Raw genomic sequence first — 15,691 nt, forward strand, 5'->3', positions numbered from 1 at the left:
TAAGCCCATTTAAAAATGAAAACATTGTTTTCTCAATCAAGATAACTTTCCTGAAGCAGAAAGGAAGAGAGAATTCTAATTCTGTCTCTGTGCCTGGGTGGCATATATATGTTACACTGATACGATCTGACTAATTATCCTGACAGATGAATACCTAGGATATGACATAGATGTGTTTCTGTGCCCAGTAATTGACTGTTTTAATTGATAAGATCCACCTTAAGCAATGACTCCCTGTAATTTGCTTTGTTCCATTTGGTTCCTCAATAGTACCAAATTTACAGCTGCAGTTAAAAAAATCAGGCTACGTGTGTGAAGAACGGCTTTAAGTCAATAGCTGACAAGTTGGAAATGTCAAATCTACAAAGCCAATGAAAGCAAAACCACACCACATAGCTGTAAATAAAATGTCAACCTGAAATTAATTAGAGTGCAGCACATTTGACTGTGTGTCTGTATGTGTAAAGCTTCAAAGCCCCAAGGCAGCGTTTGAAGGGAATAGGGCATTCTGGGAGGGGTGCATCAGCCCGAAGCCACAAACAGGCAGTGTGAACCTTTGCTGCCTCGGTGGCCTGGCGTTTGCTGGCTTCTTCATAAAGACCCTCTCCTGAGCTTCTCACCCTGCTGTGGGGCACTGTGCTGAGTATTCGTTCTGAAACTGTGCACGTAGACCTTGGCCCCTGATGGCTATTCATGTGATAAGTGCTGCTGCGGCACAAAAGGCATCTCTCCTTAAATCACTTTTCTGCTTTGGACCTCTTAGACTCACCCAGATTAAGGCCAGGAGAGGTCATTACATCATTTAGTCTGGGCCCTGTGCAACATGGACCATCACTGTTCACCCAGTCACCCTGGTGTTGATCCCCATAGCTAGTCTTTGCATTCGACTACAGCATATTTTCCAGAGAGATATCCTTCTTTTGCTGAAGACACCATAAAATTGAGAACCTTCCGGTAATTTCTCTTGATACTGTTCTCTGATAAAGAAAAGGAAAGTATGTGTCATTTATAACAAAAAATCATCTAGCTTCATCCTGTAGTGATTGGCTCTTATCCTGCTGCTCTCTGTTAGATGAGACAGCTTTTCATACCCATTGTCTTCCCTGTGCGAAGGTACTTGTACATCCAGATTGTGTCAGTCCTTCCAGTTAATCTCAGTGCTCTTTTTAATAAACCGAAAAGACCTAGTCTTTAATTGCAAAGCATTTTCTTCAGGATTTGATTAGCTTTCTGGCTCTTTTCTGCTCCCTTTCCACTTTTTAACAATCCTTTTTTTTTTGACAACCTGGACAGCAGCTTTGGGTGCAGTGTTCTGACGTCCTTCTCACCCATGCCAGCTGAACAGTAGCACTCTCCTTATTCCTACTTACTGCTCCTCTGCTCATATTTCCACGGATTGCATTAGCTCATTTCACCACAGCTTTTTACCCTGTGAACTCCTCTTGAGCTGCTTTTACATAAAACCTTTGAGTGTTCAGTCTGCCATTCTGCAGGTATAATTTCTATTCCTCCTTCCTGTCTGTAATTTTGCATTTTGATGATTTACAGTCTACTTCGCTTTGTCTTGACTTACCGAGTAACCCAGATTGCTCCATGCAATTGTACTGTCTACTTATGTCATTGCAGTAGTGGCATATTTTCTCAATTACAATCTTGTATTGACTTTCTTGTCACTGAGGCAAACATTGTATAGCATTAAGCCTAGTACCGATCCCCTTGGAATCTCTCCAAGTGCATCGCCACTCAGTGATAATTTTCTGTTGACAATTACATATCAAATCTGTCACTCAGCCAGTTCTTACTCCATTTAGCATATGCTCTATTATTATGATACAATGATATTGCCTTGTAAAAGATTAACACTCCTAAATGATTAAAATTATCTTCATCCAAACCACAGAGGATGAGATAAAGTTTATTTTACAACAGCCATTTTTCATCACTTATATTTATGACCCTTTATCAATCCTGCTTTTTACTCTTCGTTCTCGACAGGTTTAGTACAGCCTGTGGAAAAGGAATCTCTTTTGTTTCTTGAGTAGGAAGCAGAAGGCTCCTGATAACCCTGAACAAGCTAGAATGCCAGCTCTTCCAGAAGGGGCCATCAGCTTCAAAACAAGTGTTGCAGAAAAGCCTGTGTTTTTTAAGACTGTGAATATATCTATTAAATGTGGGGAATATATCTATTAAATGTGAGCCAACAGTTCTGCAGCTTTCTGTAGACTCCAGCTGGAGAACCTGTGAAAAAGTAAGAGATGTGAGTCACTTCATTCATCTCAGTGGGGTGTTAACTGTTTCATGCAGATGATTTAGAATCATACAGCTATTTTTTCCCTATGTTTGACAGGATTATTTGAATGTCTGAGATAAAAAAACTCTGTTAGATCATTTTACCCAGCACCAGGACTGCTAGAAGCTCATTCTTTTCAACACATTATCCTGTGCTTTCTTCAGTTGAGATTTGAATGTCCCCAGCAGTGAGACATCTGCTTTCCTTAGGAAGATGTTCCACCTCTAGGCAATATCCTGTGGGAAACATTCGGGATGACTCTTATGAAATTAATCGGTAGTGCTATGGCATATAAACGGGTATATTTTTCTGTTATTTCCAGTGTTAATTAACTTTCTTTTATACTTCTTAGCTATGCTCTGGAGACAAATTTTGACCTTGGTATAACACCCAATGAAGGCTATTGCGCTTGCTTACAGCAGGGCTGAGTTACCTCTTCTCTGTGACTTTTATGTGTATCAAAAAAGAGCTATAGGGCAGGGCAACAGGGCAAAAGGAAGGGAGAGGAAGAGGAAAGTAGGAGAGAGCTCTTCTGAGGGGAGAAGTAGTCGACAGGGGAAGGAAGGACTAAGTGGAGTATCTAGGGGAAAGGCAGAAATCTAAGCCTTCCATCAAATTCTTACTGCCTGAATAACATTGTATGAATCAGACCTGCCTGTTATCTGTAGGAAAATCTGGGAACCAATTAGTCCTAGTGCCTGAATCCATATCTAGCTTGCATTTGTTTAAAAACAGATTGATGCGAAGAATCTGTGTCTACCCTAGTTTCTAGCCCAGTTCTGCTTTGCTTACAGCAGTGAATCTTAATCTCTACATTCCCAGCATTTTAAAAATATGTCTAGCATTATGGACTCACTGGGACTTGTTTTAGCTTTTAAAAGGATTTGTGGACTGTGTTCCTGCATGCCTTAAAGGTGCCCATTTGTGGAGAAAAGACTGCGAGTTGCCCAGGCAGAGTATAGGTTTTCTTCTTTGAAAGGGATCCTAGTCCTTTAATTGTCCAAACTAGTAACCTGTTGGAGCGTGTCACCATTTCAGTGCTCCCAGGCTTCATTTCCATGGAAATGGGGAAAAACAGGATGAGCAAGAAGGATGTATTCCCAGGTCTTATCCAAACACCAATACAATATGTGTACACCAAGTCTCAGCACCTAGGAACCTCCACAAATAGCCTGCAATCCCCCAGGCTACAGTAGGAGTTTACAGGAGTAGCCTGTAAATTATTAGCAATCTCATCCCTTACTAGTGGTCTTGCTGAAGTGCTCAGGGCTATTGCCTGCGTCAGGCTGGAAAAGTAAGGCTGAGCGTCCCTTGCTGACTTGCCATGGGATAGCTTTGCATGCTCTAGTTCTTACCAAGTGAGAAGGAAACACAGAAAATTGAGAGGAGATACCATGCCGAGTGACAATTAACACAGTTACTTGCATTTATCTTTCATGTTGGCAGAACTGCCAGCTGTCAACTATTATAAACTAACTCATCAGTTAGATGTCTGCATGTTGATAATAGATTCCTCAATTGTATATGAAAAAATTCACACTTAATAGAGCTAGTTTGCAGTATATACCTTCTGTTTTTTCCCCTGGCACTTTGGGTCTGTTTGTCTTAAATGGAGGTTAATTATTTTGTTTCCTTGGGGGATAATAAATTGTGTTTTATTTTCTTTTACACTTTGGTAATTGCAGGAGGTTGCAGAGCAAGTTGCAGGAGTTTAAATCTCCATCTTTCATAGGAGCTGGAGAATTTCCTGCTCTCCTGCTGTTTAAGGCTCTCATTCTTAGCCCCAAAGCTATGGATACCAAGTGTTTTTGGTAAGGAACTCTGTGCCCTCAGCTGAAGCTAAAGTCAAAGAAAAGTGCCCCAGAGCAATGGGCATATCATAGGTCTGACGTCAAGATTAGAAAATTACTCATCCTAGATATTGTTATACGTTGAAGCCCACGGGCATGAATGCAGAGGTGGTTGAGCACCCTCTGCTATCACCAAAGTGAATAGCACTGGAGGCATTCATCACCTCACTGGATCTGACCCTATGTCTGACTGTAATTAACAGAAGTTAAAACAAGCGGGGAATGCGGACATACATGAATGAGCTAGCACATGCACTGGAAGTTATGGCAGGGACGAAATTACCCAGCTGCTTACAGTAAATTAGTCTACATGGAGGTCTGTGCTTCCCCAGCTAGCCTACCTCCCACTGCTGGCGGATTCTATCCCGGGGTGGGTGACGCTGTTGGAGTCTTTCATGGTACTGAGATCAAGAAAAGTACGACACTCCCAAGTATTGTGATACCAGGAAATCTTTTGGAAGAGGGATCAGCGGCCCCTTGAGGGGCTGTTGGTTCTGGTTGCTTTCTCTTGCTGCCCTCACTAACAACTCTGCTCACTGGCTGGTGTGATCCTGCAGTGGTCCAGGACCTGTGCCCTTGAGAGACTCTCTCTTCACCCCACGCTGTAAAGGCCACCCTACCCCCTGGAATTGTTCACTAATTCCCCCCTCCTTGACATCCTCGGGCCTCTCCTTCTGCCTGACGCCACGCACCATCCAGTCCAGCTCTGCTCAATACTTTGTGGGGAACTGGCGTTGCAAGCGGTGTGGTTGCAATGGTTGTGAAAGCTCAGCCTGCCTCCAGGCTGCTCTCTGCTGTTGAGGTGGTTGTAGGAGGTGCAAGAGCAGCAGGCAGCACACAGTGGGCTGGGCAAGCCAGAGCGCAAAGCAAAAGTAGCCTCGGATCCTGGGTAACTCGATATTGCTGTAGAGTCGAGGTCAAATAGCCACCAAGGTCACTTGGTATTGCATGGGCTAAGAACTGCATAGCTTCCAGGGGTCTTGCCGTGTCCATCTGTCCTCTGCATTAGGCCAGGCAGATGTACTCAAACACGCGCACACACAGACCTGCATGAACCTGTGCCCATGCACGTTTCACGGTGTTGTTTGATTGTACAAGTGCAAGCTAAAAGCTAAAATGCTAAAAGCTGCAGTGCCCGTGAGTAACTTTGTACACAGGAGTGGCTGCACTGGTTCTGTGGCACTGTTCATATAGAAACATTATGCATACTGGCATGCTAACAAAAATTTGTAGGACCGGGCCCAAAGCATTTAAAATTTCATATTTATTAAAACACAGCTTCATTTGTTTTTGTTAGAGACTTTAAAAATTACGACATACTATGAGCAATACAGCAACCGATATAACATGAAATCATAAAGCCATTTCCAGTCATGAAATACTATCTAGTCCTTTAACATTGTAAATTGTTCACTGGTCAGGCACTCCGTGGTGTGCTAGCAGCAAAACAAGCATGTAATAAAATCAAATATCATGACCTGTGTTGGCAGTAGCAACATCATAAACTATTAAAAAGAGCAAGCTTGAACAAATCTAATTTACTTTTTATAATTTATCTGATTTTCCGTTTTATCTGTGAGCAGTTAAATGGAGTAATCAAGTCTGTTGTTTTTATTTCTCATACATTTCAAAGGCAGACGATTGATGTCAACTGACCCATAGGACAGTTCCCAGGATACCTGTTTCACATGGCTCTGTCTCTCTAAATATTGCCCCTAGACTTTGTTTGGGGATTTAAAGTAATAGTCCTATTTCGGTGTTACAGCTTTCAACTATTGGCAGAAACAGCCCCTTTCTGTCTCTGGGTTCTCACTACTGTAAAGTTTGAGTATTGAACACTGGATGAGGATGTTATTTAAGCAAAAAAATGGATTTCATTACTCTAAAGAATCATATTTGAGTTAACATTAAAACCTGAGCCTGCCTCCACTTTAAATAAATAAATAAACCCTCAAAATTTCATATTGAGTTAATTGCCTAACCATAAGCAATAAAACAATAGGGACCTATAAGCTGTCAAATAAATGGTTCAATAACACATTTGTGTGCTAAGAAGATAATAAGAGGAAAAACAATATTGCCTTTTCATTAGGCATTGTAGGCTTATCCTCCTTTCATGATCGTATAAATCAGGAGTAACTACACTTAAGTCAATGAAGTTGTGCTGTTGTAAAAACAGTATTTGTCAGGTAGGAATTGGAATCTATGAATATATAAATTACTAAGCTGTTAAAAAGATTTGTGGGTTAATTTCCATTTGCTGTTGTTCAAGGCAGATCCTGCCAGGTTCAGTTAACTGACCACTGTAGTGTGGTTGGCACTGGAGTGGAGAAAGAAAAAAAAAGAAGGAGCTTTGCCCCAGACTCTAATGGGTACAGGAGCATGTCCCCAGACATTACTTGTTTTTTGATGTTTCAGTTTGCATCGTTTGGCTATTTATTGCTGTTTTTCTTAAATAAGAGAAGACAGTTAAATGCTTTTGTCTTTAGAGATAATGAAGCAGATGTGTTCCTCATTGCTGTGAGCTTATGTATTTGCAGAAACGTGGAGCCTGTGGCAGCCCTGGAGCCCATGCAGCGTGACCTGCGGAGACGGCATCCGGGAGCGCTTCCGAGAATGTCTCACCTCGTTGCAGGCAAAGCCAGGCTGCGTTGGATCGCCAAAGGAGACTTCCTTATGTTCGCTGGAGGAGTGTTTGGGTATGTAGCTCTACTTTTCTTTTCCCTGTGGTCCTGTGTCTTTCCAGGTAAAAGCAAAAGGTATGTTATTAGAATAGCTTTGTAGAACTGAATCATCTGATCTTTTCAGTCATACTGATTTTATGGGGAGATCACATTTCTGTGGTTGATAGAGTAGGGCTAGAACCTTCATGGTTTTGTGGGAGAGCTAGAGACAGGGCTTTAAGGCTTAATAAAAGACTTTCTGCATGCTCTAGGTGCCATGGAAATTGTTTCAAATTTCCAGCATAGTAGGAGTTTTGGGGAATGGCTGGAAGAGAGGTTGCTGCACCAGTAGAATGTATTTGGTGCCAAACGCCCACTCCAGGCCGAAGAAATCTAATAAGAAGGTAATTTTTTGTCTTGTGCCTGGAGGAGACATATGTTTTTGATGTGTTTTGGAATATGTGTGAAAAATGTACTGCTACCAGTGAGATTATCTGTAAAAGAGTCAGACATGCGTGTAATTCATAAAATACATGGTGTATTGGGATTGATAACTGTATGGTGGCCAGTGCTGGGAAGCTACCCGATGTCACCCGCATGGTACCTTGTAGTATTTCCAGGCTGGCCTACTTGGCCACATTTTCTAGATCCTCACTGTACTTCATAATTGACTTTCAAGTTGTCTCTGCTTTGATGGGACAGGTCAGTGCTGGTTTGAGCTACAGGACATGGATATCACTCAGGTCATGTTGGAGGGAACTCCTCAGGTCACATCAGGTGGGAAGTGCCACAAGGGTTTGTTACAACTGGGAAGTGTGGTGTGGGCTTCCCACTGTGGGAATGTTTCTAGGTGTCAGTGCTAGGTCTCCCTCCTGCTCCAGCCTTGCACTCCCATTGGCGGGTGACAGGTCAGGCTGGCCAGCGTGATCTGGTGGCACATAGGCCATGGAGTGACAAGTGGCTGTGGAAACGGGAGAGCTGCCCCTCCCTGGAAGGGTGCATGGGGTGAGAATGGGTTGCAGCAGTCGCATAGCCAGCGGGTGAGGCTGGACAAGGCTGGGCCCGGACAGTAATTGGGTACTTGCAGGCAGCGTGAGGGACAGGAGAAGGGCCTCTTTCAGAGGCGATGGTTGTGCTCAGTCAGTGCAAAACTTGTGCCTCTTGCAAACTCCCTGGAAAAAGGAGGGTGCTAATGCCCAGGAGCTTGATCTGCTCAGAAACTGGCTGAGCTACAAGCTCCTATATGTCTTTGTGTCTCATAGGTGCCGCAGCCTGACAGTGGCTGAGAAGGGAAGGTGCAGTTCTGTGCTGGCTCCTAGGTTCTCAGGCTGTCATTGAGCAGATATTTTAAACCATTACAAAGTGAGCAATGCCTTGGCTGCTTCCCTCCTGCTTGCTTCCTTGTGCTGTCAAAAGTGCAGTGTGGTGAACTGGAACTGATCCAGCTAAAGAATGAACATTTGGGAGGTTTTGTGAAGTTGCTTATTACACGGCCATTACAATGCTTGTGCCATTGAAAAGGAAAGACAACAAAGAGGGAGAACGTAACAGGGCAGGATTGCTCTTTTGATGGAGATGTTGGCTTGAACCAGCTTCAAGATGTTTGTTGAATGAAAGCCTCAGAAGTATGCAGGCAGTACTGTGGAGCACTGTAAGAAATGGGTTGGTATTGAATAAAAGGTCAGGTCAAGGGTAAATATTAAAAATAATATTCCATTGAGCCAGGCTTTGCATTTCGTCAGTGTTCATTCAAGACTCGGAATATTTTAGCAGTTTGTTGTTAAGACTTTTGATGTTTAAATGACTAGAAAATGTTGGACATATGGGTTTGATTATTTCATAAAACCTCTAGTGTAAGGAGAGAGGAACAATTCAGATGTTTAGGGACCCAGTTTAAAGCTAATGACCTGCATGCACTAGGGCTGCTTACCCTCTCTCTGCCAATCTCTGTCAGATTGCTGAGGGTCTGTGTGTTGACACCAGAGAAAATCAGTGGTATAGTTGATGTTTTTCTAAAGCTGATATCCAGCTGTCCTTTCCTGTGCTGTCTAGTTACCTGCTGTAGGGATATCTCCATAAACACAGAATTGGATTATTTGACTTGTCTCCTTTTTGGCCAATTTTACCATACTTTTCTGGAGCTCCAAGAGCAATCTCAGTGCCAAGGGCTGCTGTGGTATGAGACTGTCTAGAGGGGAATCCATGTGTGCAGAGTGAAGGGTCCCTGCGGTATGCCCACTGCTTTTGGGAAGCATTAGGTCTGCTGCACATGTGCTAGACATATGATCTGTGTGTGCACCTTGCACTTTACATACACAGAAGTGACAGGCTTCTCCAGTGCTTCCTGGAAGCATTGGTCCTTCTATACAGTCTATACAACAAGTGTAAGACATACGGTGCTTCCCAGAAAGTGTGGTGCTTCTTGGAAATGGCAGCAGACTTGTGCATATGCAGTGGATCTGCCTTTGACAATCTGGCTGGAGATACTGTGTGACAGCATTGAGCAGATCTGGACAATCCTCAAATTTCAGCAGGGTCTTTGGGTTAAAAAAAGAGGGTTTATATATAGGAAACTCAGATGTACAGAGCCCAGTGTCTGCACCCATTACGATAGCATCATATGGAGAAATTACCTCATGTCTCTCTTGCACATGGTTTCTAATCCTCCTGCTCCCATGTCAGGCTGCTTCCTCCATAGAATTATACCTATGTAATTTCATCTCATTAAATCTTAGCTTGCTCAAGCAGTGAGTTCACACTGATCTTAAGGCCTCATGTGCTGTCTGATCTCGGGCTGGAAGTGTCTTCCTTCCCCCCTCCCCCACCAGACTGTCTGCACCTTTCCAAGATGGCCCATTTCAGCATAATTATGTTTGCAATTGTTAGTCCAGCAGATGGAGCAAATGGCTGAATAACTGAAACCAGGACGCAGTCTTGGGACAGAAGTAGATAGGGTGAAGAGAGAAGCAAAACTAAGTCCTGTTTTTAACCATGCTCCTTCCTAGTTGGTTAGCTTTATACTCCAAATGATGCAACATGATGTGCATTATGGATGGAAAACCGAGTCTTTAGGAAACAGCTGTGGGCAAACAGGACTGAGAAAAGGATGAGCAATGAAGGAGTTGCTCTGCTCCAATGGTATGGAACAGGGCAAGTGCTGGTCTTGTTTTCTCCCCTGAGATCAGCATATCCATTCCCCCACTCAGGCCAGCACTGCTCTGTGCTCCAGCCATGGTGGCTGCAGGCTGAATGGAGCTGTAAGTTTTAGAGATCCTAAGAAAAATGATTCACCAGGCAGTGCTTCTGTTACATTCTTTATGCTGATATTGAGCTCTCAAAGTGACATGAAGATCAAGGATTTCTCAGAGGTCTTGGGGCTGTCATATAGCTCCGAGTCAAACAAATGGATTCCCATCAGTTCATTTCTCAGCTAATAACGTACTGCAGAGGGAGAACATTTTGTCCTGTGACACCCTGGGGTGCATGCACCACTGGGCAGCGGTGGAGGAAGCACTCTCAGAGGGTTGCTTGCAAAAGTTACACTTCCACTGGTAATGCTGTCCCTCGTCTCTTCAAAACCCAGAGCTCACAACCCAGTAACTCTCACACCGACTTAAGCCATCATAAAATACTTTTAAAGTGATGCCTGGACTATAGTTATGCCATTTTACATGTATTTAGGAGTGCCTTATAGAATGGGCAGAACAAGCAGAGGTAACAATTACCTTTAGAAGGTCAGGAGTCAAGGGACCCTTGATTTAAAGCAAGTAGATCTGCTTCTGCCAATCCAAAGTGATCAGTCCTTCTGTGCCTCTGATAGAAGTAATCTACAATGAGAAAATCTTAATGGCAGGCAACTTACTGTACTATATTAATTGGTTACTTTTTCTTAGTAGTAAGGTGGCTTTCCTAAGATACTGAAGAGCTGACGAGGGTGCAAGTCTAATGACAGACATGTTTGCTCTTTGTTACAGCTATCAAGCCTCCCATCCCATCTTCTGTCCAGCCAGGAGAAGACCAGAAAGCAAATAATATAGTCACCATCACAGGTATCTCCTTATGCTTGTTCATCATCTTTGCCACTGTTCTCATCACCCTGTGGAGGAAGCTCTGCAGAGCTCAGAAGTGCAGCACTGCCGTACGTCGAAACTCCGTCCATTCCCCTGGCTTCCGGAAAAACTCCGATGAAGAGAACATCTGCCAGGGCAACAAGCAGCGGGACAGCTTCACTGAAGGAGGTGATGTCCCTGTGAACATTCCTCTGACCTACAGGCGAAGCCTCCAGCTTGCCCAAGAAGATGATGCCTCTGGAAGTGAGAATTTTCAGCCGAATGCTCAAAAAATAATCCCTCCAATTTTCAGCTATCGCCTTGCACAGCAGCAGCTGAAAGAGATGAAGAAGAAAGGCCTGACGGAGACCACTAAGGTGTACCATGTCTCTCAGAATCCCCTCACAGACACGGTTGTTGGTGCCACCACAATGCTTCCCTTGAGCACAGAAAACCAAGAGGAGGCAGCAGCAAACAAATTTAGGATCAAATCTCCATTTCTGGATCAATCAGCCAGTCAGCCCAAATTCCTGTGTGAAAGCTCTAACCCTCGGCTGGATTTTCCATTCTCACAGGCCAATCCTGCAATGAGCCCTACCCAAACCTTGGTAAGAAGAGCTCATTTCAAACACCAAGATAACAGAGGGGAGTTATCAGAGAGGGGCTGTCACAGAAACCCACAGTTTAGAAGAACAGCCAGTTTCCATGAAACTAAGAAGGCCAGGCCTTTCAGAGAAAGAAGCATGTCCACGCTTACCCCACGACAGACTCCTCTTTATAACTCCAGGACCAGAACATGGGATCAGGGTTTGGAAGACAGGATGCGGCCAAAATTAAGAAGTGCTAATCCAACTTCTGAAAAGCTGGATCAGTCCCAAGGCACTGTGCTGCCATGTGAACCACAGGGCCAGGGCACAAAGTGCCATCAGAGGGCATGTCCCTCTGTGAAGAAGTTAGATCTGATCATTGACCGCCAACCTGCCAGTCAGGAGAAAGCAGCTGATAAGCCCGAGCCCAGCCGAAATAAGAGGGGCCCTTCACCTAACCCCAAAGGTGCATGGCGGAAAGAAACAGCTGCTGCAGCTGGCAAAGATAATTACCAGAGAGGCCTAACTATAAGCCCCGTCCAGTACCGAAAGGACAAGTGCCAGAGCTTCCCATTGGACCCTGAGTTTGCCTTTTATGATAACACTACTTTTGGCTTAACTGAGGCAGAGCAACAAATGATTGACCTTCCTGGGTATTTTGGCTCAAATGAAGAGGATGAAACAAGTACTTTAAGTATTGAGAAGCTCGTGATCTGAGTGACTCGTCGTAACCCTATAGGAGCGCGAGAGAGGATTTGCAGAATCCGTTGGCTTCTGATGGAAGGAGCAATGGGATCATGTTCCCTCCATTTGGAAAAGGAGGGAGTTCCCAAGGTCTGACTTGTGGGAACACATTCCTTTCTAATTACTGTAAAGTGCTTCCATATAATTATTTTGTGTGTGCATATGTGTAAAATACATGCATAATACCTTGGGAAAGCACATGTTAATGAAGGCTTGACACAGGAATAATCTAGTATGTTTTATTGCATACAACAGTTATGTTTTGTTCATCATCCATAATGAATCCTATTGATCTAGCCTCTTTCACCTTGTGGACCTTGTACTAGTAGATTATGATGTTCTAAAACATCCATTCTCCAATATCTTCAAACAACAGTATTAATTGGTGAATCACTTCCCGTTTAGAAAACACAAACCACAAGTTGTGAGCAGTTTTCATTGTTTCTTTCATAGACATTCTGGAGCTTTGTTGCTTGGTTGTAATTGCTCAAATAAGTCATATGGTGATGTTTCTTTTAGTTGGTTGGATGAAGTTGTAAACAATTGATATTGAATATTTGGTGTGCATTTAAAATTGAGGAGGTATTTCTCATCATTCAAAACTTTGCTATTTTATTTCTTCCAATATTTATATGAAGAAAACACAGTAATGTACAAATATCTGCAGGAAATTAATAGAAAAAGGCATGCTACTGGGAGGGCCAAAGAAAATTGATTAACAAATTTTAACCTTTACAGAAATGTTACTGGAGCATTTAAGCCCCTGTGAAAGAGACCTGTTTAATCTCCCATCCTTTCTATAATTGTCTTCGCCTTTATTAAACATTTTCTTTTTTGTGTGTGTAAACAAGTTGACAGTGATACTACTGTGGCAAGCTCAAAATAAATTATGAACAAAACCGGTGAACAACACATTTATTTGATGAATACCTGTTTTGCAAACAGAAAGGAAAAGGGCTTGACAACATCTGATGATTCCTGGAGAACCTTATGGTGAATTACAAAAGTTACCTTGATTTTTTTTCATGCTTTAAAATCAGAGATTAAAAACTGGCAATTATACACTGCTGCAAGTATTTAGATTCTTGGTTTAAAACCCCAGTAGACAACAGAGAGAGAGCTTGGGCCAGCAAGAATGACTCAGACACTTTGCTTGGCATTTATTAGAATAATCATCTCTTCAGAGAGTTTGCAGGGAATGCTAACAGGCAGAAAAGAAGAAGATATTGGCAATCAGGGACTGAATGAGAGAAGGTGGGTACAGGCAGAGAACTGTTAGTTTTAAAACAACGCTCCCATAAAGAGCTGAGCCCTACATGCCTTTTAACTTGTCTTGGGTGTGAAGGCAAAAGTGGTATGTGCTTAGTCCTCTGGCTATAGTCTGTTGTCTTTCTCAAAACTGGCTTTCAGAATTGAAAGACACATTTCCAAACTCACACTTTTTCTCCAAACCAACAGCAATTTTAAAAGAGAGAGAGAGCAGTATCAGGTTGTGCTTTAGTCAGTTAGAGGGCACCCCACTTACGTGTCCACAGCATGCACAGATAATTTGCAAAGGCACACAGTGGTAGGGCTTACTGCAACAGCCTAGGAGGAGCAAGGATCTCAGTGTTTGGCCCCATGGTCAAACTCCCCAGTTTAAACAGTGTTTTTGATGAGTAGCATTTTCCAGCTGCTGCTAGAATGTCGTATCTGACTTGCAGTGTGGTGCGAGTTACTTCTTTCTCAGGACCTGTTCCAGCATGCTATGTTGTCAAAGTTCAGCCTTTGGCCCAGCTCAGTGTTAGTACCAGCTACACATTCCCATTAACTGTCAGCTTAAAATGCTGTTTAAAGCATTTTAGAACATGTCCACACTTGAGGACTGATCCAAAGCTAATCAAATGTAACTAGTCTTTAAATTATCTTGAATGCGCTGGAAACCAGACCTCTAAAGCAATTACCGCTTCGGTTTCTTACCACCCTTGTGCTAAGGGAAACTCCGCCGTATGAAGCACGTTCACCCTGAAGCAGTGAACTGTCAGTTTTAGAACTACATTGCTGCAAAATCTGCTTACAGCCTTGGCGGGCCTCAGTGTGGGAGATCCTGGAGAAACAGAGGAGATCAAACATACCGCACAACGACATTCTGTAAGCATTCCTGTAACCTTCCGTGGGATTTATTTGAGCCTGGCTGTAGCTCTCAGTACTTGACTAATTGTATTTTACCCTATTTATGAAGAAAAAAAAGGCTCTGAAACACCCTGTACCTCTGTAGGGGGTTCCCTTGTGCTGCAGTTAGAGCAAAGGAGGGGAAGCCTTTTCTAAGCCAGATGCCCCTTTCTGCAACCTTTTCTCAGTGTTGGCCCACATTCAGACCAGCTACTGTAATGCATGAGGTAGACTTAGCTAAATCTTAAGTCTAAGATGGCAATGAATGAGTCAGACCTCCTACCCTCCCAGGCTGCCATATCTTGGCCCCCTATGTTGTTTGGAGAGCGAGAAAAAGAGCCCGTAACACTAACATTGGTGCTGTCTGAAAGCAGTCCAGCTAAAACCCATACCTTTACATATTGACGCAGAGGGAAGCAGGTTCTGTACTCCAGACAGAAGTGGCTTTACATTGCTCATCACTCTCAGCGAACCGGACTGTGTAGCAGTTGTCTAACTGAGCCCTACTGACTTTAGCCTGTGCTTGGTACTCTAGTAATCGGATGGGCTATGGGCTGCTCAGTGAGCTATCAAACCACTAGTGCTGGCCCTTTGGTGCTGCAGCTAATTTCCAGCATGCAGTGGGACTGAATACTAGCCTGTAATCTCTACCTTGGCATGCGCTCCCCAGCCCTCTACTGAAGAATGGGGTTGAGCAGCATCTGCCAGGAGGCAGCTGGCAAGAGCTTATTGCACTCACACTTGCCTGTCTTCTGCCTACATGAAATTGTTCTTACTGCCCTGGATATTCATCAGCCACGACATTGTTATATTGTGCGCTAAGTGATGCCTCCTTTAAGGAGATGTTACTAACCTATAGTTAAGTCTTGTGCTAAAATTTTACTGTTGTAAAATTGTACTAGTTCTCCACAAGGGCACACTCATTCCAGAGACATAGGTTTAAGTCTAGTTCCACATGGGTCAATGCCAATGCTTGGAAAGAGGGCAAGCCACACAGTCTTGCCAGGGCACAGGCTTAAGGAGCACACTCACTGCAGTGTTGGCCCACTGTGCACTGATGTTCACTCTTGCAGTTACTGGGAAGTCTAGGAACAAGTGTGAACAAAGTTTACCGCCTGACAAAGCAGAGGAACCAGTTTCACACTGAATATCCACATGTCCCAGCATTGTCTCCGGGACATACTTGAGCCTTGGAAATTAAATTTGCCTTACAGACCTTCTAAACTAACCAGGACAGCAGGTGCAAAAGCACCAGAGACAACAACAAAAGAATGAAGTATCTTGTATTACGAGCTTTTGCAAGACTTTCACCCAAATCTCTGTTCAATGTCCTACTGTTTAAAAAGAGATACAAAGT

General features: G+C 43.4%; 1 protein-coding gene across 2 annotated transcripts in view; it reads left to right on the forward strand.

Moving 5' to 3' along the window:
• Nucleotides 1-13,095, forward strand: part of THSD1 (thrombospondin type 1 domain containing 1) — a 28,244-nt gene extending 15,149 nt beyond the window's left edge. For both annotated transcript variants that reach the window (XM_026108445.2, XM_026108446.2), the window contains exons 5-6: nucleotides 6,681-6,839; nucleotides 10,778-13,095. In XM_026108445.2, the coding sequence (XP_025964230.2) occupies nucleotides 6,681-6,839; nucleotides 10,778-12,156 (1,538 nt within the window). In that variant the 3' untranslated portion in view covers nucleotides 12,157-13,095. The remainder of the gene's footprint in view (nucleotides 1-6,680; nucleotides 6,840-10,777) is intronic.
• Nucleotides 13,096-15,691: the final 2,596 nt, after the last annotated feature.

The sequence above is a fragment of the Dromaius novaehollandiae genome, chromosome 1 (assembly GCF_036370855.1).
Source record: "Dromaius novaehollandiae isolate bDroNov1 chromosome 1, bDroNov1.hap1, whole genome shotgun sequence".
Taxonomy (NCBI): domain Eukaryota; kingdom Metazoa; phylum Chordata; class Aves; order Casuariiformes; family Dromaiidae; genus Dromaius; species Dromaius novaehollandiae.